We start from the raw sequence: 26,821 nt of genomic DNA on the forward strand, positions 1-26,821 counted from the left end.
ATTTTGGATACGGAAGATGGATTCTAGGTAGGCCAGACAGACGAAGGGACAGCGCCCAATTTGTACTTCTAGTTGATGTCCGCGATTCAAGTCGAGTGTCTAGAACGAGGCTGTGTCAAGGGTACAGCAAAATCCCGAAGTCGTCGCGGGTTGTAGAGGTAGAGAAAGGGAGACGAGTGTGGAACTGTCTGGTGGAACAACTCGGTGAATTCCCACCTTCTCCAGTGGTCCCAAGTGATCAGCGTCAAGGCTAATGACCGACGGCCTTTTGATATTTAGTAGTGGAGTGTCGCAGCCCCATCTTTTCACGACCCAGGTTGCTGGGCAGGTGGGAACGCTAGCAACAAGAAACAGCAGGGGGATTTGGTAGGATGATGTGGAGGAAAAGATGTTCAGAGACCGTATTTTGAGAGGAGAATGAGGATGGCACAGATGGTAAGCGGGCGGGCGGGTCGATATGTACGTTGGTCCGAATATAGCGCCAGGGGTGTTGGTCAGAGACGAGGAGCTCGTAAGTTCCAAAAGACGAGTCCACTACTTGTAACTCGTCAATCTTTGGCCAGTTATCGACGCTATTCGGTGTGTCTTGCCCCGGTTCTGAAGTACCTTTGTAGGTACGCATAGCGGCACGAAACGAAGGATGTTTGCCTGCACTGCTGCAGCGGTTGGTTGAGAATGCCTATCACCATGTGAGACTATTGGCTGGGACGCATATTCATAGCCTAGAGCGCATAGCCGCCTACCTCTACAGGCAGAGATTGTAATACCTTGGGCTTTACAGAAAGGCACAATAGGCCTAGTTTCTGTGTAAAGTTGCCGGGGTCTCCCAACTACGCCAGAGAGATGACGGCGAGTGGGAAGTGGTCGGCGTACGAATACACCCAGTAGCTAAGTTTTGAGACAGTAAGCGTGTCTCTGCTCGCGTCGTGCTGCCTGCCAGTTCCCCGAGGCCGATACGTGTGTATGGAGGACACTTGTCATTCGATCGATGCTGTATTTTTCTTGCATCTGGGGGAGCCACGATGATTGAGTCATGAACCGTCAAGTTTGAGTGGCCCGGGAGTTACAACCGGAGCGGGCGAATAGAGTTCGGCGGGTTTGCAACGCCGACCCTCCGGTCGATAGACTCTCATGATGCCAGCGATTGGCGGCGAACAGGGACGCGCTGGGGTGGATTATTCCGCTAACTCTTGGTTCCGGCCCTGAACTCTCTTCTATTTTTGTGGAGTTTGTCTCGCAGTGCCTCATCCGCTGTGGAGGTAATCCGATGTATCATCATCATGAGCGTAGAAAAAACAGGTTGTACCCGATGATGGCGCTCGTCACGCGAGAGGATTGCTGTGTTACACAGCCAACAGACTGCCAGGTAGTGCACCTTGAGCAGTGTGGGAGGTTGACAAGCTGGCGAGCGATTCGTGCTTTTTCGTCGCGCTGCGCCGCCGCCGAGAGAAAGGCGCGAATTTCCCGAGGCGAAAAGACCGAAAACGCGGAGATACGCCTGACTGGCTGGCCCCCCCTTCTCTCAGTCGCAATTTGTCGAATGGGATTCACGGAGTATTTCGTAACGCTCCCAATTTGTATCCCGCGTAATTGATGCTCGAAATTGTCTCCGCCAGAGCAGTGACATTGATGTTGGCTCCACCAATCTCCACGGCTGTGTTGATTCTAGGCGGACTAGGCCCCTGGAGTCGGGAGTTGGGATAATAGGAGTCGGACAGACTTGAGCTCCGGAGCGGCTTAGGGCGGGCCGCTATTCGATCTCGATCCTGGGTCGCTTGGGCTGCGGTGGCCTCCTGGATGAACACGTAAGCTGTGAAACTCGTCTCTAGAATGGCATCTCAGCACCTTGGCTGTGGAAGAGAACTTTCGTAGAAGAGGTGAAGGAGGCAGAAGAGGCAGAAGTGCCTTATCTGTGTAAGATGTGGACAGTCATATTTGTGAGTGACGGTCACTCTATGTGTGTGTTTCGACAGTATGCAATCAATCAAAGGGATATAATGATGATGGGATGAACAGATGATTGGAAATCATAAAGTCAAACATTGCCAAAGCCGTCAAGGTACCTTGTGTACCTGCCTCACAAATCCAGGAGCCCGGAGGCAGGCACCACGGACGACGACGGACATCGGCGGCAAGGGCAGGAGCTGGTGCCCCACCCACCGCGGGGTAACGCCGTGGCGGGGTCAGAACTTGAGGTGCTCCTATCTTTCGGTCACATCAACCCGGACGCCGATCCCGCCAGGTTTTTTTTCCATCGTCAACTCCAGCCCGTTGCGTAAAGTCCCTCGCCATACGATACAACCAGCCTCCAGTTAGCCGCTCGAATCCAAAGGAAAATCTTCAACCCCCCGGTTACAACTCCAATCCATACCATGGCAGACGTCAAAGCAAACGCCGAGGCGCTCATCCCAAAATTTAAGCTTGAACGCGTCCTCAACCAAGGTACGGTCTATCCACACTCCTGCCACCACCACAACTCACGAAACCGACACTAACACCGACGGTGCCTCTCCAGACCAAGCAGGCCGCCGTACCTCCCTCCTAGGAACAATCGACTCCAACCCGGCCCTCCTAATCCTCGAACGCGCTCCCTTCCCAACCGACCCGTCCTACCTAGCCGCAACCCCGAAAACTCTCTCCTCCATCACGAACCTTGGCGCAAACGATATATACCACTGGTACCTCGCCAGCAGCGGCGTCCCCTCCTCCTCCCAAGCGACACCCGACCCCTCCCTCGCCGACCTCAAGATCAACCTAATCTACCCCTGCACCGCCTCCCACGTCAAGAAATACAGCAAACAAGGCGTCCGCTTCGTAACCGAAACCCCAGAGCTCTACGCCTCGCACATCCGTCCCTACATGCAACGCAAGCGCGGCGAGGGCCGGCTGGACTGGGTCTTCAACATCATCGAGGGCCGCACAGAAGTCGAAGACGTAATCTACCGCACCGAACTCGGCACCCAAGGCGACGAAGGGTTTCTCCTCATCCCGGATCTGAACTGGGACCGCAAGACGATGGAGGGACTTCACTTGCTAGGCCTCGTCGAGCGCCGCGACATCTGGTCTCTGCGCGACCTCCGCAAGAAGCACATCCCTTGGCTGCAGCACATGAGGGCCAAGTTGTTGGCGGCGACTGTGAAGCAGTACCCCGACATCGAGATCGACCAGCTCAAGCTCTACGTCCACTACCAGCCGACGTACTACCACTTCCACATTCACATTGTGCACGTGCAGCTGGAAGCCGGCGCCACGCAGGCCGTCGGCAAGGCGGTTGGTCTCGACAGCATCATGGAGACGCTCGAGATCATGAAGGGAGACGAGGAGGCGGGTATGGATGGTATTGCACTAAGTTACACACTTGGCGAAGCCAGCGAGCTATGGACAGAGGTGTATGAGCCCCTCAAGAGCTCTAAGCAGAACGGTACAGCTTCTCAATAGCGATGACGAGATCGTTGGGGCCCGCGCCGTGCGGGCAGTCCTTCCACTCGCCGCCGTCCCGGATGCAGTAAATCTCCTCGTTGAGCCTAACGGTGCAGCTCTTGGTGACGCCGGCCTAGAGAGTCGATTAGACACAGATTAGATACGAGGGAAGTGTGGGCCCGAACTTACATCCTTACTCCGGCGGACGCTGTCACGCAGCATACCAACACCAAAGCCGCCGTCATCCAGGGTAGCGCAGTCGTCGAGAGCCTGGATGTCGATGGCGTGCTCCAAAGCGCAGTCCTCGACCAGAGTACGGTCAGGGATGGCGCTGTATTCGCGAGTGAGGCACATGGTGAAGCCGAGGTTGATCTTGGGATCGGGATAGAGGTGGATGGCGCAAAGCTCAATGATGTTTCCCATGCCTGTTGGACGAAGGTTAGCGTTCGGATGCCAGGTGCGCGACATGAATACTATAGAGGAGCAAACATACACTCGGCAGGGCCGTGCTTGCAGTCTACGCCGTCATTCTCGGTCGGTCTGGATAGCAGGTTTCGTCAGTCCCAGTTTCGTGGAGCAGCGGAAGAGCCGTAGAGTGATTACTTACGTGCCGATATACGACAGAGTAAAGTTGACCTTGTCCAGTGACTTAACCATGGTAGGCAGAACCAAATCTCTCAAGCAATCCTATACACATCTAGCATCAGCATCCCTAACCTGAACATCTTATCTCAACGTTGATTGCCGCGTACCCTCGCATCCGGACACTTGCTCATAATGTGCGCCTCCAAAGGCACCAAGCTCTTGGCAACCTCGACCGGCGGCTCCTGAGGCACGATGCGAGAAGTGCCACTGCTGGCCTGGCTCAACGGGTGACGCAGGTAATTCCACAGAGAATAGGCAAACAAGACAGCCATGGCCAGGGCAGGCAAGATGCCCTTTCGCCGGGTCATCCGTGCAGACATGGCCGGGTGGGGAGGAGGAGGTGTCGATGTGCGGTATCCGTAGTTGTAGTCTCGCTTTTCGTCCATGACAACGGGGTATTCGGGTTCGGGGTATCGATAGGAGGAGCGAGTTTCGGGCGCGGTAGTAGTGGTAGTCGTCGTTGTTGTCTTGTCGGCAGCGGCAGATTGGGATCGAGCTTCTTCTTGGCGCAGTTGACAATTGACGGAGCGGTGTTCTGAACAGCCTCGGTGTGCCCCCATTTGGAGAAAGAAGCTGCAAGATGGTCCCCCGAAGCAAAGTTTAGTAATGACGGGATAACGTCGCGAGGGGTGGTGCCGTGGTGGTGCACTGGCACTGGTTGGTGTGTCCGTGAGATTGCGACAGAGACGCAGGATGCGCGCAAAGCACAATGCACCCTTGAGCCAATAGGAGTCTGGTATCCGTACCTCTCAACCTCTCAGAGACGAGAGAACCTTAGCAACGACGACGGAGCGGACGTTGGAGGAACGTCGACGCTAGCTAGATAGGGAAAAGCTTGATGAGATTATAAGAGTACATGAGATCTCGGCAGACTTTGCCCTTGAATCCATGTATCTTCATATCTCCACCTCTCAATGAGGTGGTCTGCCCGATCAGCAACAACGGGCAACAGCGGGGGCTTCCTGTTCCTGGCGAACCTCCCGCCAGCTCCTCACTGCCTTATCTTATCAGCTGTTGCATTCGTCAAGTGCGGGAGGGTCCATTGGCGCTGATGTAACAGTGCGAGGTCCTTCTTTCCCATGACTGTACCGCCATCTGACCTCATCAGGCCTAATTTGTGAGGACTGAACAGTGAACAGTAGTAAAGCTTCTTGATTATATAGTTAGAGACAAGGACAGGAGGTAAAGTATTCGGGCATGATACCAGGATTTATAGCAAAGAACATGAATACCCGCCTACTTAGCAGCTTCAAGTCACTTATATCTAGGGGAAGTGACTCAGTGGCTAATCCCCACCCGCACCTGCTTTCCACACAACGGTGGTGAGGAGCTCCCCTTCCTGTTCTGGGCTGAGCTACGACGGGAAGGACCTGACATCAGGTGTGGATGATGGAGCAGGCGCATTTCAGCTGGGTGTAACGTGCCCTGCTCCATACTCCATGCTCCTTATTGTCATTCTCCCATCTCCCTTTCCACACATTGCGCAACTTCAAACGTCAGATTCAACTTTTAGATTTTTTATTCCCGACAACCAAGCTGGATTCGATTCTCTGCCCGTAGAGCTTTGCCTCAACCATTCACGCGAACATCCTGAATCCGTAAATGGGTACCCGCCCAGCCAAGCAACCGATTCTGGACTCGGCAAAGCAAAGCGAGAGTAACAGAGTGACATAGACAAACCTACAGATATATGCAGACCTAGAGACGTAGGAAACAACAGCCTCATCGCCTCGTCGCCTCGTCGCCTCGTCGCCTCACGCCTCACGCCTCACGCCTCACCACTACCCCCGCGCCTGAGCACAAACGACATGGATCCCAGTTCTGCCCTGCAGCAGTTTCTGCAGCCCCTCCAAGTCGACACCCGCAAGATTCATACACTGTCCAGTCACTTCTTTTCTAATTTCAGAGACCTCGCTCTTTATGCCGAAGACCAGTTCCTCTCCACGCCCATCTCAGAGTCCATCTTACGACATGTCAGCCGAAAAGGTCATAGAAGGTATGATGATTCCCTCCTTTGACCCCTTGATTTTATCTCGACTCGACCTAGCCTCCTGGGATGCCCGTCATCTCTTCTGAAGTATTCGTTTAAATCATCCAGTGACAAGAGTTGTGCAAAGTTGAGATGAAATCGGGGTGTGCTTTTGCCATGTTTGATACTGAGGCTAACAACGCACTCCAGACACCTGGCCATTGACATGTACGTCGCATGAACCCTCCCCCACCAACATCAGCCACCCGTCTCCATTTCATACGCATCTCACCATGCTGTAAGGCTTCCCTGGCATGTTGATCAGATCACTGACCTCAATGCCAGCGGCGGGACGAATCTGAGGGTAGGCCTCGTCGAGCTACAGCCCGAAGAAGAGACAAACGCCAACAAGACATCCTCATCCCCGTCCAAACCAAATGGAACCGCCTCATCATCTTCATCGCCGACATCAACACTCTATCTCAAAGAGGAAGCATGGCCCATAGACGACGGCGTCAAAGCAGATGCCAAAGGTGATCCCCAGCTCCTCTTCGACTGGATTGGCACCCGCATCGCATCCGTCGTCCGCAATGCCCGCAAGGAATCCCTGCTGCCCGACGATGATGAACCCATTCCCCTGGGCATCACTTTCAGCTTCCCCATGATCCAGCGTTCCATCGCCGATGCACAAATCATGACAATGGGCAAAGGCTTCAGCATCAAAGGCCACGCAATGCTAGGTCCTCTGCTGATCAGGGGCTATGACAAAGCTCGCAACGCCCAGTCCAATGGAATGCATAGCCGCCCTCTGCCGCCCATCTCCGTCGCCGCCATATCAAACGACTCCGTCTCAACACTAGTCACCTTCATCTATCTTTTCGACGAATTCAAGTCCACATCCCAGCCCAAGGTCAAGTCCAAGTCCAAATCCAAATCCATATCCCAGTCACCGTCCCTCATTATCAAGAAGGCAAGCATGGGCCTTATCGTCGGCACAGGTTGCAACGCCACCATTCCGCTCCCTCTCACCGCTCTTGGCCAAAACAAGTGGCCCGCAGCTGTGAGCACTCTTCCCAGCGAACCTGCCGGCCTCGTTCGCATCGCTGTCAACACGGAATGGAGCATCCGCGGCACGGCTCCGCCCCTACGCGAATTGGACTTCATCACGGCATGGGATACGGCCCTTGACGAGGCCCTCGTCGGACCGGGCGAGATTGCTGGCTTCCAGCCCCTGGAGTACATGACAGCCGGCCGCTATCTCGGCGAGCTGGGCCGCCTCGTTCTACTCGACTATGTCCGTACCGTTCTCGGCTTCAACGAGTCCTCATTACCAGCAGGCTTGCTCTCGAGGTACGCGCTGACGACGACGTTCTTGAGCCACTTCAAACCTGCCGATGATAATCCTTCCGACCCATCCCCTCTACTGTCCAAGCTAGAAAAGGAGTTCCCAGTAGGAGAAGCAGAAGCAGAGAAAATGTCATCATTTCCCTCCTTCCAATGGACACCAACAATCGCAGCAGCCCTCTATCATATCGCAAAAGCAATCGAGATCCGCGCCGCAGGAATTGTCGCAGCCGCCACCTTCGCACTCTTGAAGCTCGCAGACGACATACCTCCTCCTTTCCCAAAAGACCAGGAGAAGCATCAGGGCATCCCTCCCGCCATGGAGCTGGGTGTCGGCTACACGGGCGGTTGCATCTCCCATTTCCAAGATTACCTCGCCGACACGCAAGACTTTTTAGACAAGATCGTGAAGCTGGAATACAGCGCGGGCGGGTCGGATTCACCAGTGAGGATCATTCTGAGTCCCTGCCATGACGGCGGGATCAAGGGCGCCGGTATCCTCGCGGCCGCCACGAGTAACACTCATACGCAAGAAACATAGCATGTTGCAGAATGGTGGGAGAAGGAAAATAGCTTGAGGAACCGATTCAGGTCGAGTGGATGAGAGGTATTCATCCGCCTCAACTACCTGCCATGCCACGGCGGGCATTGCGAGTGCCCATTACATATAATAAACGGCGAAGAGTCACCTTTTGGGTGTGAAGTACAACATCATTACCTTGGACTTGCAAATAGGGCACATACTCTATAGGCAGAGACATTCATAATGCAAGAACCCTTTCAATTGACTCGGCAGCTCAACTAGAGACCCTCCTTGCTTCTGAGCAGGCTAGACACATCCCGCCTGCTGCACCCGAGATGTTTTGACTCACATCCACTTCCCCAAACTATTAAAGACAGTAAAATAAATGCAATTCCTTCGCCTCGTGCTTCACAGTAAACCCAATTCCCGCACCATGGCTAATCCCACCACCACCTTCCTCTTTCTGCTCTCTCTGCAAACATATCCTCAGTGCAAATATATACGACGCAAGCGACCTCCTATGCAATTCGAGCGATGGTGAAGAAGCAGACGCTATGCTATGCTATGTTGTTTTTTGATATCATTGGCGCAAATCTTTGGCACCCTCCCTCTCCACGTGCCTTGTTCAGATGGAAAACCCACTAACCAACCAACAGCCACCTCCCGCCCGGTTTTTTGGTCTTCGTCGGTCCCGACTAATGCTCCTCTCTTCCCCAGGTGAGGCCGTTTTAATCATTAAGATAAAAAAAGGAAATATGCCTTTGTAGATGGGTTGCGAAGTTCAATGGTGGCATCTAGCCACGCATCGCCCTCGTAGATCGATAGTTCAACCGAGGCGGCAGGGTAATCTCCATGTCGTCAATGCCCTCGTCGTTATCGGCCTCAATAGGCCCGTCGTCCGCCTCGAGAGGCTTGGACATATCCACCTCGATTGTCTTGGCGACTGGCGTTTTGGTTTCGGCCTCAATCTTTGCATCAACTTCAAGCTTCCTTGGTGTGATGGGTGGGTTGCTGTCCTTGGCGGCCGTGAGCTCCCGCCGCATGCTCGTTGGTCGAAGAGTCCGCACCTTGTTCGCCTCGTTGGCCGCTTTGAGCAGCTGGGGCTCATCTTTCTGGACTCGTTCCATTTCCTTCAGGGCTAGCTCCTTGGTCTCCGCCAACCGACGTTGGATGTTGCCAACCTCTTCTGAGCACTCTCCATCACGCAGGAACTGATGTGCCGCGTGCTCGCACTGATTTTGCACGTATTCGAGACACTTGTCCAGCTCGTCATACGCATCCGGGCCACCCTCGCCCATCATGGCGCCACCCCCGCCGGTCTGTCCGGCTCTCGTATATGAAGGACCTCTCCGACCGCCGGGTCCCATCCGCCTTGTGCTCATGTACCGCAAGGACGGCAGCGCGTCGGAGGCATTGTTATTGGTATCTGGCTGGAGGTCGCCAGCCTTATCGCCGTCGTAGTCTTCGGGCAACTCTTGTTCCGCCAGGCGACGAATCTGTGCCACCTTTGCTGCCATCTTCGCCTTCCGCATCAGGTTGCGGCTCGCCGATACAAACTTGACCAACTCTTCAAAGAAGAGTTGCACATAGCTGTCGTAATAAACCATGACCAGCTTTCGTGACCGGTACTTGATCGGCGCGCCTTCCTCGACTGATAGAACCGAATTCGGGCGGGGTCTCTTCTCTACGACAGCACGGGCTCGGGCTTGTGCCAGGGCCATTGCTTGCTCGGTCTGTTTCTTGAGGGCAGACGGCGTGCCGCTGCTCGGGCTGGAGGGTTGGTCGTTGGATTTCGGTTCATCCTGGGGAGGTGTCTTGGCTCCAGTGGCTCGTTGGGCATCGGCCTCTTCGGCATTGAGTTCGTCGGCTGTTGGGGGTATGGCATTGGCAGGTTCGTCCTTTGGCTTGAGTGATTCGGTAGAGCCGCGGTTCTTGATGGATCGCGTCGAGCTGTCTGCACCAAGGGCAGCGAGCTCGACTTGGCGTTGGTCTATTTGGTCCCCGAGTTCGTCGAGACGATTGAGCCAATCGGGGACATTGTTGACGATGTTCTTGAGGGCGTCCATGACCAAGTCTTGGTCTTCGTTCTTCTTTGAGCTGGCCGTGATTGCTACAGTCGAGAACTAGGCGTTGAGTGTTTTGGGGACCCTCAACGTCTAGTTGCAGAAAGTGTGGCAGGTTTGGATCGGGATGTTGTCGAGCAATGGAACGTAGCAGCGAATGCAGCAGGTTTTGAGGGGATTATTTGGTGGATTCTGGGGCGATGATCGGCGTTGCAGAGTCGTCGACAGGGAAATGTGGGAAGAGAGGAAGAGATCGACACGGTTATGGGTGAAGCATGGTCCGCCAGCAAGCGTTGGCGTGTCTAAGCTCTCTCTCTCTCTCTCTCTTTTGTGACTGTATTGGTGCAACAGTCCTCCAGCCGGTAGATGCTCAAGAGTTGTTGGTTCCTACGACAGGCGGTGCCAGAGCGAAGAGTAAAAACAGGCCTTGCGCTTGGGCTTGGGCGGCAATCGTAATCGAGACTAGCGGCGGTCTCGTGCCGGCAGAGACGTAGCAGACGTCAGTCGGGCAGAAAGCGACAGACAGTAAAGGATGTGAGAAATGCTGTGCTAGAGGCGTCGGCAGAAAAGGAGTCGTAATTGGACGAGTGTGATCGGCAACTAGAAGCAGAGGCGAGATCTGCGCGGGAAGTCTCCAAGCCTCGGATTGATGGAAATGGAGACGAGGGTGGAAAAGGGTAGGTGAGATATAGAGTAAGGTATGTGGATGATGAAGGATGGATGGATAGGCAGGTAATAAGCGTGGTAAGGTGTAGGTTAGGTAGATGGAGTGGAGGGGGAGGAGAGGCTACAGGACAGTAGTAGGGCCTACGAGGGTCAGAAGAGAGTTAGGTCGGCGTCGCTCATGTGTGAAATGCGGCCAAGTGGATGTACCGTTTCTATGCCTTCGTATGCTTGGCGTCAAGGTTGGGGGTCAAGGGCACTAACAGAAGCCGCTAGCGCTGGGAGGGAAAGGTGAAGAGGAGAATTTCGGTGACGGCTTGGTTGTCGAGGTGAGGCGGCTTGATGCTACTCTGGAGTCTGAGGGGAGTCGGAGGGGGGGGAGGGACTCGTAGTGTTTTCGATCTCAACGGCTGGATCGAATCGAGGGTCTCAAACAAAGACTACCGTGTGTCTGTAAGGTACGGCGCGGATGTGTCGTATGGAGTTTATGGCCAGGTATATGATTCTGCAGGATGAGTGTATTCGTATTTGCTTCGGAAGACGATGGAGCGAGGGGGGGGCCACCAATGGCTCTGATGCACAAAGAACAGAGAGGACGAGACAAGATGGAGGAGGGAGCATTCAATTATGAGAGAGAGAAGGCAGAGTTGTGCGATGTGAATGAAGTGGAGGATGGTGGGGTGGCAGGGCGGGCAACGGGGAAGCCAGGGACTTTGTTCAACAGCTCAGGAGGAGATTGGAGAGGGGAGAGAAAGGGCGGTAGAGGAGGAGTAGCAATGTCGGGCAGCCGTCAAATAAAAAAGGGACTGCTGTTGTTGGTCTGTTACTGATGGTTTCTTGTGTGTACGGAGTACTGTACTGTACTTGTTTATGTGTGCCAGTATGCGTATGTGTATCCGTAGAGATATTCAACCTCAGGCCCAGAGTACTTTATGGTCTCATGCTCTTGAGCAACCTCGAAGAAGCCAGCAGATGCAGCCAGTGCAAAAAAGCAGGAGAAGAGGAGAAGGAGAGGAGAGAGTGAGGACTGATGGAGTCTTGAGGTACGTACTCTGTACGGTGCCGAGAGTCTTGCTATCGCGGAGATAGTAGTGGATATGCTGGAGCACTCGAGCGAGCTTTTGAATAGACTTCCGAAACTATGTAAGGCGTTAATCCTCGAGTTATAAAAAAAAGCTGAAGTACTATATTGATATAATATCTATCTTATTAATAGTAAAGATATTTTACTTAATATAAAATATATTAATAATACTTTATGGCCGCGTTATTACATTTTATAAATACATAATTAGTAATAATACTTGAAATATTTACTAAAATTCTAAAACTTGTACTTAGTTAGTACTCTAAAGCTAGTACTCTATAGTATAAGAAATAAATATTAAGATCTCAATAAATATAAAGGCTATAGATGGTTCATAAATATATTTAGACTCAGTGATTTTTCACAATTCTAATAATATATTTATAATCCATAAATACAGGTACCATAGGAGTTACGTGCTTAAGAAGTTACATGATAATAAGAGGCTCAACTGAAGTATGTATCGACTGAGATATAACGCCTTGTATGCACGTACAACTTGTACGTAAATACGCTTTACATATACATGTTAAAGCGCCGGCAGGAACATATGTCCATATAAACTTAATAATAAATGCTCGGACTTAACCACCACATGTGATTACATGTGATATTCATATATCATATATAGACTACACTTTCTCATCATATCATAGAATAATTATCAATACAATCGATTCTCTGATTATCCCAACTCGTACCTTAATCTATTTACCTTTTCTTTTTTTGCCTACCTCTAACCTCTTAGTATAAAAAATTTAAAATCTTAATAAGCATTTATAGTTTAATTAAAAGGCTTTTATACTTCTTGAGGAGAGTTTATTAAGGGAGTTATAATTAAGCTTTTTAGCTATTGTAATTAAAGCTATTAGTTATAGTTAAAGTTATTAATATTACAAATTTTAATAAAAATAATAATTATTATAATTAATATTTTTTTAAATAAGTCTAAAACTATACATATTAATTTAAGTGCTAAGTAGACATTATATTATTTTACTTAAACTATATTCTCGTATTTGTAACTTATATGAAATCTTTTTTTTAATAATAAGGTACTTGGGGCAGCATGGAGTCCTATCGTTAGAGAGCAGGGGGTGTGTGTAAACTGCGAATGAGGAGAGGACGGACGAGGGACCACACTGCATCGCATCGGACTGGAGACTGGAGACTGGAGAGAGCAAGTGAGGAGATGGCCGGCCGGGCAAGGGTCAGGTATAGAAGAAACACGCCCCTGGGGGTGGAGTCAGCACGGCAACGGTACGTACCCACACCTTCTTTCCGCAAAAGACGGGGGTACCTCACGGGGGTACTGTTGTCACTGTGAGGAAGACGGAAGGAGCCATGGATGATAGATGATGGACCATGGAGAATGGAGAATGGAAGGAGACAACGGGAAGGAGAGGAGAAGGGAAGGACGAATGGATCGAAGGAAGGAAAGAAGCGCACAGGGAACCTTCCTACCTCATGAACTGGACGGTACGTACCTCACTCTATACCACCACAAAACACCTCACCTCAAAATCAAATTCAAGATGGAAGGTATGGATTATGGTGCGGTGCGTACCTGCCTGCGAGTACAGAGTACCGTGTACGAATATTCCATCTTCATCTGGTCCCATTGAATCCCGGATTCCCCTCTTCAACGGTCAACGTCCCTTCTGCTCTTTACCTCGCTTTCGAATCGAAAACGGACTGCGCAACTGCAATACGACCTACAAAGTTGAAGGGCTTCGGCTTCGGCTTCGAATAGACGGGTACCGGGGTTCGCATGTACCTTGTCGACTTTGACAACCCGCCCTCTGCGCTCAATGTACGGTTCACGGTTGACCTCAAGGCCGATGATCGTTTCGGAGACTGCTAAACTGCCACGGGCTGCCCACACCCATTCACCCACACATGCAAGGGAGAATCGGAAATCTCCATCTTCGGTCACGACAAGACACCAGCACCCTGCACATCCATGCCCATCTCCATCTCCATCTCCATATCTGACAGCGGACACCCACGCATTGGACGGCGACTTGAGACGGGGAATGGCGGCTCATCGTCTTTTTAGGTCCGCCTCGTCCCCATAGTACATGGCACTACTCCGTGCTGGCGACTCCATCCACCTGCAGGCCTCACGCCGCGCGAAGATCTTGAGCTTTGCTTTTCTGACGGGGCCTGCCGCCGCTCACTGGCCCGTAGTCTTCGACCCTCCCTCCCAATTCGAACCCTTGAAGTCCCTAGAGAATATCGGATCAAAGCAACGTCTTCTTTACTGCCTCCTACCACTCGCCGCACCCTCACTGCGAAGACCATCTGTCACGAATCAAAGGTATCTTGGGCTGCCTGTGCTTCAGGAACAGAACGTGGTCCTGCGTGAACATCACGTTGGTGTGGTGTTCTGCATCGCTTGCTCCATCCATTCCACATGGCTTCTACGCGGCAAAAGTGATGGGAACGCTGGCATGCCGCACAGTACGAAATTACGAACACAAGAACTGCAGATCCCAACCCCAGCCAACCTTTCCCTACAGAGTTCTGTCTACGGAGTACCCGTCCGAAGTACCTGCCTGGAATATGGAGGTAATGATGGGGTTTTGAGGCGGTGGGCTCAACGGTCGACGTTCAATCTAATGTCTCGCCTCTAGCGACTATGGCAGTGGGGCTGAAAGCACGCACACACACACAGCCAGTCTATCAGAACTTAGAAGTCCAACAACACATGGTTACTCACGCCGTTGTCAGAATCCAGCCTGTTTTACGCGATACCACCAAAGGCCTTCATTCGCAATACGGGGTTGAAGTCTACCGTAAATAGTGCGGATGAAGTTGCACATTCCCCTCCTCGGGCAGAGCCATCAGGGAGTCTGGTTATCATGAACTCATCATTCGGAGTGCAGCCATCCATTGGACAGCAAGAAATCAAATTCTCAACTGCGTGAGGATGGTGTCCCAGAACACTTCTTCTCCTCACATCGCGGCTCTCCACATGCGCCATTGATGACTGTCAGACACAACGTTACGGACTTGGCCTTATCTCGACCATTCCGATTTGGATCGAGGCGTTGGTGTGCGGCCACGGATGGCCAAGCCCCGGCGGCCTAGAACTGACATGCAGCTGCATCGTCTTGCGGCAACATGCAAAGTGCGGCACGGAAGTGGCAGAGTCAGAAAAAGCGCCTCCTCCGGCCGCCCAATGTACCTGACCGACCACCCGGCCATCACCCATACGATACATACTATGCAGGGCCCCCCGACTTCGAGAAGGTTTACGGCCGTTGCTTGTATTCGTACTACACCACACGCCTAGGTTCCGCGTCCTATTACCTCGTCGACTTGCAGCCTTTTCTCAATAATAAGGGCTACGCCATCAGCCCTCCCTGAAGAACACACATAGGCAACAAATTTGGCCGATGAAATCTCTGCCTTTCGTTGCTGCTCAATCAGTCATCACGCAAGCCTCGAGGTTCCTCCCCAGGCTCCACTATTGCAATGATGGACGCCCGACATCTTCAAGCAGCGCTAATCAGAGACACACTAGTGGTCTGCCCCGGCCCCCGAGCCCTAGTGTTGCAAGAAAATGACGAGTCGTCAATCTTCTCATGCTCCTAGTGCGCTTTCACCTAGCGGCGCCTTATTAGCCCTATCACGATACGGATTCAGCACATCGACCAAACCTTCTTGTGCAGCAGCCGTCACCGCCCTAGCCTTCATACAAATTCTAAGTTTCTCACATCGGACGTGGCTCCGACATACGGTGCCGTGTCCGCCGCAACTTTGCACGGGCGCCAGTGGACCATCGACCGCCCTTGCCGTGTCTGTGCTTGAGGTCTTATTAACAGCGCCAATAATAAAGAATAGAATACAACCTAACATCAGGGCATGCGATTGGCTGGCGTACGATCGGCGCTGTCGAATTGCAAAACTGCAGAACCCTCGCGTCGCCGTGCCATTTATTGTCTATGACGGCAAGAATACCGCCTGCCGGGCAATGCGAGCTACCGTGTCGGCTGCCAGCCGAGAAGATCGGCGACTGCTTCGTACAGATGCGACAACACAAAACTGCCACGAAAGCAGGCCCGAAAGGACCAAACGGCGAAAGGCGTCGATGATGCTAATGGCATGGATCACACCATATGAGCCCTCAAGCCCGCTGCTAGCTATGCTTCGAAACCAAACCAAACGCACAATACATCCGGGCATTCTCATCGCTCAACCTTTGATTCCTTCAAGCGGTTTCAAAAATCACAGTCTGCTGCAACCCTCCTGTTCTTCCCTTCCCCAGCAACCACCCGCTTGACCATGGCAAACGCATTTACGGGCTCCCAAACCGCAGCCAATACCCAGGCAATCCGCAATCTCAAAGTGTAGGATAGGGGACCAAGCAGAGTGTCTTCCAGACCTTCTCGAACAAATCATTTAGCGGAGACAAGCCAGGATGAAACATCTCAAAGCAACGGCCCCCCGTCGATCGCCATTACTAACTAGCCTATTCCTTCTCGACAGGCCTACGGATACCCGTAGGTAGGTATTCGTACGGATAATACACCGTACTCCTACTGTTCATTGTGGCCGCTGGCCCGCCACTTCAATTTCGCGTCTCGCCACGACCAGGAAGATTACCCGACTTTATTCGTACATACTAACAACTCTGATTACCACGGTTGTGAGGCGAAAAGGAGACGCCGTAGAGTTCGATCTCGTAGCTCGAACCTTTTCCGCCGGCTATGACCTTGTACTGCAGAGCTGCCATTGTCTGGCTTGTGCCTAGAGTTAATAACAGCAACAAAAGGTGCAGGGTACCAGGCTCAAGTACCCAACGCTGGCGGCAGTCAAGTATGGATGCGATGACACTTTCTTCAGTGGCAGGTCTTTATCTCTTAGCCAAATTGCCTGCGGCCGCAGATGCCGCTCAGAGCCTCAGAAAGACAACTCCCTTCGTCACAAATCGCACACGACTTCAATGCTCTCGTTGGTGAGAACCACGTCTACGCCAACAGCCGGGCCTCAGACTTCCAATAGACGAGGCGGCGCAGCCCCCCTCGGTCATCGACCAAAGCGGGGAGACGACGCCGTTTCTGCATCTCGTGCATGCAACGGACACCTGTCCATCCACTTGATGCCTGCAGAGTGCAATTCTCTCTTGCGGCCTCCTCGTCCTCTCGGTTGCTCATGCATGCCGCTGCAGATTAAGCGGCGTGCCCGCCTCTAGTCCCAACCATCTGACCCATCATTCATCCAATTGATTTTATTTTGATGCGTTGGCGGTTTTGCCAGGCCGCAAGCAACTTGTTCTGTGTGTCTTTTTCTTTCCTGCTCTCGGCCCCTGCGCATCCTATGCCACCCGATATGGGCTCTCACTCACAGACGTCTACATGAGATGGATTGCAGGCGGTTTTAGCTGACAACGGCAATGTCCGTCAAGGCCACTTACCGAGGGAATACACGGTCTCTTCACAGTGCGCGAGGCGGAGTGGACACAGGTGGCTGGCAGAACTCACCTTGTCAAGACTCAACGGTCTTGTTCGCGCGCAGATGACGGTTCACGACGCAAGCCACAATTGCCCGGCTAACTGTCCAAGAACCCCACGTTGTCCGGCTTTACACGGGGTTTGTCAACGAAGGGTTTGAGAAAAAGAACTGGGATATCCGGCCTGTATCCGTACACGCAAGCCTCTGTAGGGTGTGTCTAGCCAATGTGGTGGCAGGCACTCGGTGAGCGCATCAGTCAACTCTGCTGAACATATTATTACCCCGCGAACTTGTTGGTTACAGCCAACTGAAAGATTGGTGCAGCAGAAGCCCAGGCAGTCTTCAATCGGACCGTCTAACTAGAAACGGTCAAATGAGAACACTGAAAGACAAGAAGCCTGTCGATTGTTGCGAATGAGCTGCCCGGCTCCCTCCGCCCGGAGCAACCGGGACAGTGTCAGGCAATTCATTGAGACGATTAGTAGAGGTGCCCGCGAAACAGTCGATACTGGTGCCAGGAAGACCCCCGCGAAACTTCCAAGATGCGCCAACCAACCCTTATCAAAACGGCTCCTACAGCTATTTCTCCGATTCCTACGAGGTAGAGGTACAAGCCGTCATGAAGTATGCAAGTCGTCAACGAGAAAATGTGCATCAGCCCTGTATCTCGATGAAAGCGGCAGCGCCATGGAGTCGATCATTTCAAACGCTGATCATTCTATCTGTGGCGGCAAGCTTTCTAAGCGGGCAGCTGAGGGTTTATGATGCTAGTCGAGGTCGGCCAGCTCTTTTGATATCATCGCGACCCCAAGCACGGCGGGCGGGAACTGCTTTGCCGCATCCTGAGCAAATGTGTCCCGGTGGAACCCCTTTTGCAAACTCGGTCCCATTCGCGGCAAGCAGAACAGGGCAGACATGCCCTTGTTCATGTTGGGAGTTCACGAGTTGAACATGCCATGCAGCTCATCGGCAACTCGACAGGGCGAGAACGGGGTACGGGACCCGAAAACTACGGTGAAGCATCTTCAGCCATACAAAGACGCCGAGAGCACCCACACGCCCAAGTTTGTGTAGGGAACGGCGACATGCATGTTGGCCGCTGCGTGGTTTGCAAAATACCCATGACGAGCGGCAAGTTCCTCCGAATTCGATGCGGCGCCTTGTCCGATCTGAGAGAGACACGATTCCACTCGTACAGGTGGACAAGAGTGGCTGTGCGTGTCAGGACAGTCATCAATCTGACGTTTGACACTGCATGTTGTTGCTCATAGCTCATAGCCTTACAAGACACGCATTGCGGCATGCAACCCTCATCCGTGTTGGGACTGACTTGCGAACTCAAGACGGCTCATCGCATTCAGCAATCAACATAGCTGCCGATGCACATAACCTTTAGTAGGAAGAAGCATTTCCCTCCTCGTGTGGCTAACCCGCAGTAGGTAACTCTGCTCTTTCTTCGGAACTCATTCTGAATAGCACTCGGTCCTCAAGTCTATCCGCGGGACGAAGCGACTACGCGTACGTGTTCGAGATGGCCCAGGAGGAACCTTGGCCGAATTGCAGCGTCGACAAATTAAAGTGTCCGAGGACGCACGAGCACTGTTTTACTCCCAACTGGGCTTTTCCTCGCAAGCTCACCATGACGGGGCAGAGGCCACTTTGAAGCTCTGATCGATCTGAAGTTTTCTTCACACAGTGGCAGTTGTTCTGCGAAATCATCTCTCATCTGCATGTAAACCTCCCAGGGGCTATCCGTACGCAGCAACAGTCTCCGTAGCTGCCCCGCTTACATGACCGGGGGCATCTCTTTTGTAGGTGGGATGCGGATATTTTTGGGAGGGAAAAGGGCCTGCAACAGGGCGGATCCCCAAATGGAATCGTTTTACTGCCTACGATCTGTCGACAAACAACGGGACACGCAGGCGTCGGAGACAACGAATCAACACAGGCGAGCTCCATCAATTCACGGCACCTGATCTCGTGATGCTGCCTCGGCGGTTAGGCGAGCAATGCATGTGCCGGATCGTCTTCCATTGGGGCTATTGGCTTGTGCGATGCGGAGATGATCGGTGGCCGACCGCTGATGGAACGTCGCCGCCATTTGCATCCGGCATCATCAACAGCCTCACACGCACGTGGGAGACAACTGATGAAGCGCGCGCGGGGGAGCTTCCGCAGTGAATGAAGGATGGTGAGAGCTCAGTGAGATGCCACCGCTCACGTCGTTGACGAAAACAACTCGTCCCCGTCGCGCGGTTTAGAGTTTGGGAACCCTGGCCATTGACAATTCCAGAGTCAGAACAGGGCCTGTATTGTTCGCGCAGTGCGCGCCGCTGTTGCAAGAAACTCCGCGCGCTTCCGCCAACGCCCATCAATCACACACTCGGGATGGAACAGTCTAGTGGCAGTTGGCATCGAGTCACCGACAGCACGCAGGGGATCCCGATCGCTGGCTGCAGCCCGAACTATACATGGATGCTACATTTTACCCTGACACATCCACGCGTTCAGACAGCATGCCGTATTGCCTCCAACGCGAGGTCAGAAACGGCGACTTGTTGAACACGCCGTTGCCGTCGCTGTCCACGAAGAAGGGCAGGGGGCCCGGGGGCCGAAGGGGGGCATGTCCACGAACTTGCGAGGTACAGATATACTTCCGCATCTTGTCATCGCACATGGGGCTGCATATCCTCTTCGTGGGGATGGCCTGATATCTGCTGCCCTTCCTCGAGTCTCGTGTCTCGTGTCCTAGCAGACCCGCCGGAATAAGAAGAAAGCAGGCCGCTGGACGGTGAGAAAGAGCAAGATGCCTACGGAGTACGAAGTGCGCAACTTGCAAGGCCAGACTTGCCCCTGCCCTTTGCCTTCGCCTAACCTCCTGTTCAACTTCTTTCTCCCTGCAATCACGCTACGCGCAAGATGATGGCCGCCCGCCCGCCAAGTGTTCGCGGAAGCAGCGCTGCCAGATCCGGAGTGGGGAGCGTTCTCCTTTGTGGTTTAGAGCTATCATGGCTGCCATGTGGAATTGACTGACTAGCAACGGGGACAGGCTTGGAAGTTATTTGGTGGTTATCGTCTGCTAGCGTCCTGCCAACTCAGAGCTTCGACTGGGGATGTTCATCCGCTCATCGGTCGGTGCGATCGCCCTATTCGGGACGCGAAACCCGTTTGATTTCGTTACGTAGCAACGAGCAACGGGACAAGCTTAGTGAAGAAGAGACGTGGTCGACGAGCGTTCTTCATCTCGTTTCAACCCCGTCAAGTTGCTCAAGATGAGCCCCCTCCATTTTCTGAAGCTTGCCTGGGATCGGCTGACTTGCAAAAAAGTTGCAGTGCGAGCTTGGCCGTCCTGATCGGAAGTGCCATGTGGTTCGTGGCAGGGCTATCCATGAGCGGCCGTCTTCGAGATGGTTCTTTGTCGATATTGCTCTCTCCTCTCCTAATTTACCCTTTCTCTCCCTTCTCGAGTCTTCCCCCACCGGGTCAGAATTACTGTGGATACTAACTACCGACCCGACCGCATCCGTAGGCCGCGTTGACAAAGATTAAAGACCAAAACTAAGATTGAACCTAAGCTTCCGACACGGACGGCAAGCAGCAATGCCCGCGTCGCGGCGTCCTTCTTCACACATGATTCGGGCACTTGTTACCATATTTGGTACGTACGCGCCGCATCGCGATCACGCAAGCCCGCGCGTCCGGCAGCGGCTCTGTCGTGGATATGCATAGTGATGGTTACTCCATGCGCAGGCGGCCGACTTTTTGACCAACAGGGCCCCGAAAAGTTGCAACATGTTACAATAACAAGGTCCTATCCACATGGGTCCCAATTCGCCAACTCGGACTTCATGGGGAACTTTTCTTTCTCTCCTTCCTCTCACGTGCGTGAGAACATCTCCCATCCCGCGCAGTCATGCAGATCCCATCAGACGTACCATTTTCCTAAAAAAGGGAGCCTGTTGTTGGGGCCTGCTGAGTACCACTCCTGAGTCCTTGCCGAGCTTTACGTACGGAGACTTGGTGTTGGAACACTCGTTCAGACTCTTTTTCTCTCACACCCCTGTTCCAACAGCGCCAGCAAAGGAACAAGGACTACACAGTACATCGGGCGACGAGTCGCAATGTGGATGATGTGTCCGGTCTTTTTTTTTTTTCTTCCTGATCGACCGGTGGACTTTTGAAGAGGGGGTGTAAGCACGGCACGGCTCGGCCTGGTAGCTTGACTTTTTGGTTTTTCGACATGCGACATGGTACCTACCAGTAGTCTAGTACCTACCTTACTCCGTTGTCAGCCATCTGCTTTTTGGCTGACGAGTCTGACCAAGTTTTGAGAGGGTTTCGGTAGGTACGGAGACTTGGAGGTCCAGTCACTCAGTCTGCTGCTTGAGGCTAGCGCTTCGTTGGCACATCATCCACGTTTTGAGGCGCAAAGGGTTGTACGATCATGATGTGAAGGCGCGCGTGAAATGGGCTCAGAATGATGATGATCTTGACAGGTTGCGACGCCTTTTGTTGGAACGTAAAGTCTATAGCCAGCAAAGTCTACAGCTTCCTTGCGGAGCAGCTGATCTATCCCAAGCATGTTCACCAAACTTCTCTACGGCCACAACTCAGTCTTTTCCCACCCATTAACCCTCTCCGCACCACCCTCCGCCTCCGCCTCCGCCTCGGCCCCGACAAACCGGTAAAGATACCGTCTCGGGTCCTCCGAGTCGCTCAAATCCGTCTGATCCACCTCGGTCGGCACAACCACCACAACCCGGAAATTCTCCCTCGCCACCTCGTCCTCCAGATCCTCGACCTTTTGCCCCAGCTTCAGCGTGTCGGTAGGCGGGTTCGCGGCGCGGGACGTCCCCGGCTCCGGGTTCCGGAACGTGCCGCGCATCATGGGGGATAGGTTTCCAAAGTGCGCGGTGATTTCGCGGGAAAAGGACCAGTCTGCTTCCGAGGTGCCGATGATGGATTTACCTTCCGGGATGTCCTCTTCGCGGCGGCGTTTGGCGTCTGCTGGGGTGACGGAGCGCATTCGCGCGAGGAGGTGGGAGCGGAGCGCCGTGGAGGCGTCGATGTCGGGCCCGAGGAGGTAGGCTTCGCCGCGGATGCGCCATTGGACTTTTGCGTCGGTCCAGAAGCAGGCTTCTACGGGGCCGCCGCCGCCTGATTTTTGGGGTGAGTCTTTTCCGTTGGTGAGAAAGTCGGGCACTTTTGCCATGCGGGCGTCGGTTGTTAGGGTGAGGAGGTCGGATTCGTAGAGGGGTGGGTTGAGATCTGCTGTGTTTTTGGGGTTGACAGGGAGGGAGGCCCAGAGGCCGCGGAAGATTACGGTGCGGAGGCGGGGGGTGAGGGAGGATGAGGCAGAGGAAGACGAGGATGAGGAGTGGATTGTTGCGAGGTTGAATTCTGGTGAGGCCATGTCGGTTACGTTTTTGAGAAAGGGGGCGCGCCAGGGCGCTGGGCCTGGGGAGGCTTTTGAGGTTGATGGGGAGGAGGACATGGTGCGCGGTGAGCTGGGGGAGGGTTGGAGGTGGTGGGTTAGTTGGGTTACGCGGCGGGTTGAGAGGGTTCGGATTATCATGGGTTTGTTGATGGCGATGGATTGAGATGGAGGGTTGATGGATGTGGATGAGGTAGGTTGTTTTATGAGTGAGGTTGAGAGGTGAGGAATGTCGTGTGAGGTTTTTTGAGGTTAGGTGGTTTTTTTTTTTTTTTTGGTCTATGATTCATCATTGGACCACATGGTGAGTTGCGCCAGCCTTCAGAGCAGGATGACAGGTATGGATATTTTGTTTTTTTAAGCTATTTAGTGATATTATCTTGATGAATAGTGATATATTTTGTCCTCAAAAATGATATTTGAACGAGTCGGAAGTGAGATTTGTTGTTGACGTGCGAGATTTGGCGGGGTCGTCGGGAGATACCCCGCTGTCGTCATGACGTGAATGAGCTCGTGGGAGAGGCGAAAGTAGAGAGACATGCTACGTTCATGGCATCGCTCTCTTAATTCGAGATATTTCCAAGAGGAATTTCGTGTATTCTGCCTTTGACCCAGCTCTTGCACATTTGATCTCAACCTCTGACCCTTGGCTGAACGACGTGTTGTACCTGCCGGGGTGCAGTTCAGACTCCAGCCACGCATCAGATACTTTCCGCGGCGCCATCAACGCGCGTTCCAACTGAAGCGTTAATAAATCCTTTTCCAACGGCCTGTATAAAAGAATTTTAGTCAAGTGGAAGCGAACAGTGTAGTAGTACACAGATAATCCAGAAATGCAAACGTACTCTTTGGTCGTGGGGTCTTCAAACAAATTATATTGAGTCGGGAAGAAACTTTCTTCAGCTTTAGGGTTGTGATATCCTTCATCCTGCAAATCCATCAAAAACATGGTGGCTGCTGCTAAATCTGTCGTGATCTTTGAGATATGGTCACTGCCATGCTGGGAGCATTCAAACAAAGAGGAGCGCCCCAGAATGTCGGACATGGCATCATCTCCGCCTTCGACTTCTATCCCATGGACATAAAGACGCAGTGATACGAACCTGGGAAGAAATTTCTCTGTCCAAATCCTCGGGTTCCAGAGTCCTACACGCGAGATAACATGATTAACTTCCATTAAGCTACAAGGAAAACTCTCCGCATTACCCTACATCCCTCGAGGGTTTGATCACTTACTTGACATAAGAGTCACGGAGATACGACTCAAAACCATGCACTTGGCATTTCGCCATTTCCTCGTCGGCTCCGGATGCACGTTTGAGCTCTCGTCCTCGGAAGAGCTGTCGTCCAGGTCGTCGGCGGGTCTCGGGGCGGGGATAATGTACTCTTCTTGACATTTCTGAAGCCTCTCGAGGCTCCTCTTCAGGCTGTCAAACTCTGGCTGCAACTCTGTGTCCCGCTTGAGATCGCGTGTGAGCATCATGATGGTGAGTTCAAAGATGAAGGTTGTCGCCTTTGTGAAGTTAGACAAATACTCTTCTGTTATGAAGAATTCCTGCGGGGATGCCGCTTCTAGGCCTGATAGAATGTTGTCGTAATGGATAACATTATTGCCACTGTTTAATGAGGCCATCTTTGGTATTGCGAGAGGGTGGCGAAGATAAGATGGAGCTGATGAACATGAGAATGGCAAGAAAGAGCAGATTATGTACCCAAATGGAGGTTCACTGTTCGCTCGCCTTTGTCAAGGCGTCTAGATACCTTTGACCAATGAGTTTTTGAATCACAGGAAGGCTGTTCGTGTGTCTTTGTTGCTCTACGTCACCCGCCATGGCCAACCTTGTCAGCCCCGACGATAAACCGCGGTACTTCCCTACATGCAATCAAATGATATTTGGCTTGTGTGCTTTGGCTAGTCGTCGGGGAGATACCCCGCAGGCGTGATGGCGTGATGGCGTGAAGGCATGGAAGAAGTTTACGTAGAAGGCTTTCTCGACCCCCGCGAGAGAAAGTAAAACCAGCGCAGGGCGTCATGTTTCGCTAGAAGCTTTTTCAATGTTTCTATCTAAATGGTATTCAAAATCTGATAGTTGGTGTCATCGTGAGAGTCTGGCTGCTCAATGCTCTAATAACGTAACAATCTCTTCGTCTATTTTCCTCCCATCGACCCTGCTTCTCATCCAATGATCTTGATGACAGATACTGGTACAGCCTCGGACTAAAGCCACCACTTGCAGAAACAAATGGGTGAGAAGGTTTAACTCAGCAGCACTTCCATTGCTTAGAGTATCGTGAAGGTGGTAATTAATGAAGCAGCAGCTGCTGCGAGGCGGACGAAATGGTGTTCAACTCCTCACTAACATCTCAGGTGCCCGATTTCCGGTTTAGATATAACGACTTATGGCCGCTTATCTCTGCCAGTCTTGCATCGTTGGGACCAGGTCACAGTCTTGTTGTGACTCAAAATCCTCCATCCTGGCATCCTGCCTCAACTCCAAGGGATCCACCGCCACAGCCGAAGCGTCTAGGTCTGTCCATTGACCCAGCGTATCACGACTTAGGTACACCACAATCGGCGGCTCAAGAATCTCATTTTGTCGTGATCCGAGCACCAAAATTGCGTTGGCGTCAGGCTCTGGCGCGGGAAAGAAGCGTACCGGTCGTGAGCGTGCGGACCGCGGCAGCACGACCCTACCCTGCGGACTCGAGACGGCCTCTCCTCTAGGCATTTCTCCCGCAGCTTTTCTGTCCTCCTCACTTATATGCAGCGGGATTCTGAACACCTTGAGCTCATGGCGGCTAAGCGAGACGAAAGCTGTCGAGCCGGTCCAAGTGACAGTAAAGGGTAGGGTGGACAGTGCCAGGGCTGGAAAGAGGCCCAGAGATATAACGTGACGTTTGGGCAATGTTTCTTGTCCTGGAAACCCCCTCCTTTTGATACTGAAACGGATAGTGATTGCTTCAAGCTGAATATGTGCTGTAGACTGCAACATCTTTGATCCCTGGTTTCCTCTGCCGTGCTTTGGGCGTTGGTTGGTGGAGAAGCGGAGGATGAAAAGATAACGGCCGCACTGAGAAAATTGACTATTAATGCTCATGACCTTCCCGTGGAGCTGATTTGAGTTCTTCTCTGCCTTTACTTTGTAGAGAGGGACCTTGTGGATGATGTATGTGTTATCCTCCATATCCGCGAGGAGGATGTTCGTGCCGTTGAGGGGTTATACCATCAAGGCAATGCTCGGATGGATGACAGGACTGGAATCGTATAGCAGATCCTCGCTAGTCTCATCCTTAAACCGAAAGACCACGTCGGAGGCACACTTGCCGCCGCCATTCAGTCTATCCTTCTCTACTGATAGATACAGACCGGGTTTGGCTGCGTTGATTGACAGGATATCGAGGTTAACGCGCCGGCGGTTTCGCCACGTCCTCTCCTGAGGTTGATGGGTTTTGTCGTTGCACCACTTTCCCTTCTCGAAACACTCTGGACAGATATCAAATGATGTATCATTACATCTCCAACATACGAGCCACGGCTTTAGCCAGTTCATCCATAGCTCGACATGTTCGAGGGAGTCCAGTCGACAAAAATCACATAAAACATGTATGGGACTTTCATTGACGATTGACGGGTGACCCGGAATCTCAACCTTATTGTCGGTATCAGAAAGGTCAGAGATGTTCGTAATCTGCGTCGTCTTGCAGAATTGGAGGCAAATCGTGAAAGCTGCTGTCTGACGAGTCTGACGAGGTGGGGGAGCGGCCCTTGTTCCTTCCACATCGCTCTCGGTCTCCGCGCCGTCGGCAGCCGCATTCTCTTGGCATGAGGCCGAGTCAGATAACTAGTCTTCCTCATCAGAGAGCGAAGATTCCTCCGAGGACGAGGTTGAATCTGAAGCAAGGAACTCGCAGGGCGACGAAATACCGTCCGTCTAGTCATCTTCTGGTATATACGAACCACAACCATCGGTGTTGCTGCTACTGAGATCGGATTCGTCCTTAGCTTTTCTTAGAGCTTTGCCGCTCGCCCAGACGACATTCTTCTTAGAATCAAACGGAGGCCGTACTAGCCTCCGCCGGCAGTGGACAGTGTATGGGGCCCGCACGCATATGTCTTCTGACAGAATTCGGAATTGTACCGTTGCGCCATATACAAAAGAGAGATCCCTCTACTGCATTTAGGTAGTTGTGGGTACATATAGTTTCCGTCATC

The 26,821-nt window shown here is 52.5% G+C and overlaps 6 protein-coding genes across 6 annotated transcripts; 2 read left to right on the plus strand and 4 right to left on the minus strand.

The window, feature by feature from the left end:
• Window positions 1–2,264: 2,264 nt before the first annotated feature.
• Window positions 2,265–3,438, plus strand: BDP81DRAFT_479255 (HIT-like domain-containing protein; the record flags this gene model as incomplete). Its single annotated transcript, XM_060594881.1, has 2 exons — window positions 2,265–2,442; window positions 2,516–3,438. The coding sequence occupies exons 1-2, from the start codon at window positions 2,373–2,375 to the stop codon at window positions 3,436–3,438; spliced, it is 993 nt and encodes a 330-aa protein (XP_060449271.1). The 5' UTR covers window positions 2,265–2,372.
• BDP81DRAFT_311193 (uncharacterized protein) lies at window positions 3,410–4,625 on the minus strand (the record flags this gene model as incomplete). The annotated part of the gene is made up of 5 exons (XM_060583704.1): window positions 3,410–3,553; window positions 3,610–3,845; window positions 3,914–3,960; window positions 4,028–4,107; window positions 4,173–4,625. 5 exons carry the CDS (start codon window positions 4,623–4,625, stop codon window positions 3,410–3,412), a joined length of 960 nt encoding a protein of 319 aa, XP_060449272.1.
• Window positions 4,626–5,632: 1,007 nt separating this feature from the next.
• BDP81DRAFT_166708 (hexokinase-1) lies at window positions 5,633–8,103 on the plus strand. Its single transcript, XM_060582117.1, has 3 exons — window positions 5,633–6,061; window positions 6,245–6,262; window positions 6,380–8,103. Exons 1-3 carry the CDS (start codon window positions 5,874–5,876, stop codon window positions 7,917–7,919), a joined length of 1,746 nt encoding a protein of 581 aa, XP_060449273.1. The 5' UTR covers window positions 5,633–5,873; the 3' UTR covers window positions 7,920–8,103.
• Window positions 8,104–8,695: 592 nt separating this feature from the next.
• BDP81DRAFT_446923 (uncharacterized protein) lies at window positions 8,696–9,967 on the minus strand (the record flags this gene model as incomplete). The annotated part of the gene is made up of 1 exon (XM_060592119.1): window positions 8,696–9,967. The coding sequence occupies one exon, from the start codon at window positions 9,965–9,967 to the stop codon at window positions 8,696–8,698; it is 1,272 nt and encodes a 423-aa protein (XP_060449274.1).
• An 11,804-nt stretch (window positions 9,968–21,771) lies between these two features.
• BDP81DRAFT_458737 (pyridoxamine 5'-phosphate oxidase-domain-containing protein) lies at window positions 21,772–22,668 on the minus strand (the record flags this gene model as incomplete). The annotated part of the gene is made up of 2 exons (XM_060593451.1): window positions 21,772–22,112; window positions 22,143–22,668. The coding sequence occupies 2 exons, from the start codon at window positions 22,666–22,668 to the stop codon at window positions 21,772–21,774; spliced, it is 867 nt and encodes a 288-aa protein (XP_060449275.1).
• A 487-nt stretch (window positions 22,669–23,155) lies between these two features.
• Window positions 23,156–24,241, minus strand: BDP81DRAFT_446925 (uncharacterized protein; the record flags this gene model as incomplete). Its single annotated transcript, XM_060592120.1, has 3 exons — window positions 23,156–23,378; window positions 23,454–23,574; window positions 23,845–24,241. The coding sequence occupies 3 exons, from the start codon at window positions 24,239–24,241 to the stop codon at window positions 23,156–23,158; spliced, it is 741 nt and encodes a 246-aa protein (XP_060449276.1).
• Between the last annotated feature and the right edge of the window lie 2,580 nt (window positions 24,242–26,821).

This window comes from Colletotrichum phormii (genome assembly GCF_030913505.1).
Source record: "Colletotrichum phormii strain CBS 102054 chromosome Unknown BDP81scaffold_4, whole genome shotgun sequence".
Classification (NCBI taxonomy): domain Eukaryota; kingdom Fungi; phylum Ascomycota; class Sordariomycetes; order Glomerellales; family Glomerellaceae; genus Colletotrichum; species Colletotrichum phormii.

Excerpts from the sequence above, each read along its gene's own strand:
- BDP81DRAFT_166708 (XM_060582117.1), top strand. The coding sequence starts at position 5,874 with ATGGATCCCAGTTCTGCCCTGCAGCAGTTTCTGCAGCCCCTCCAAGTC.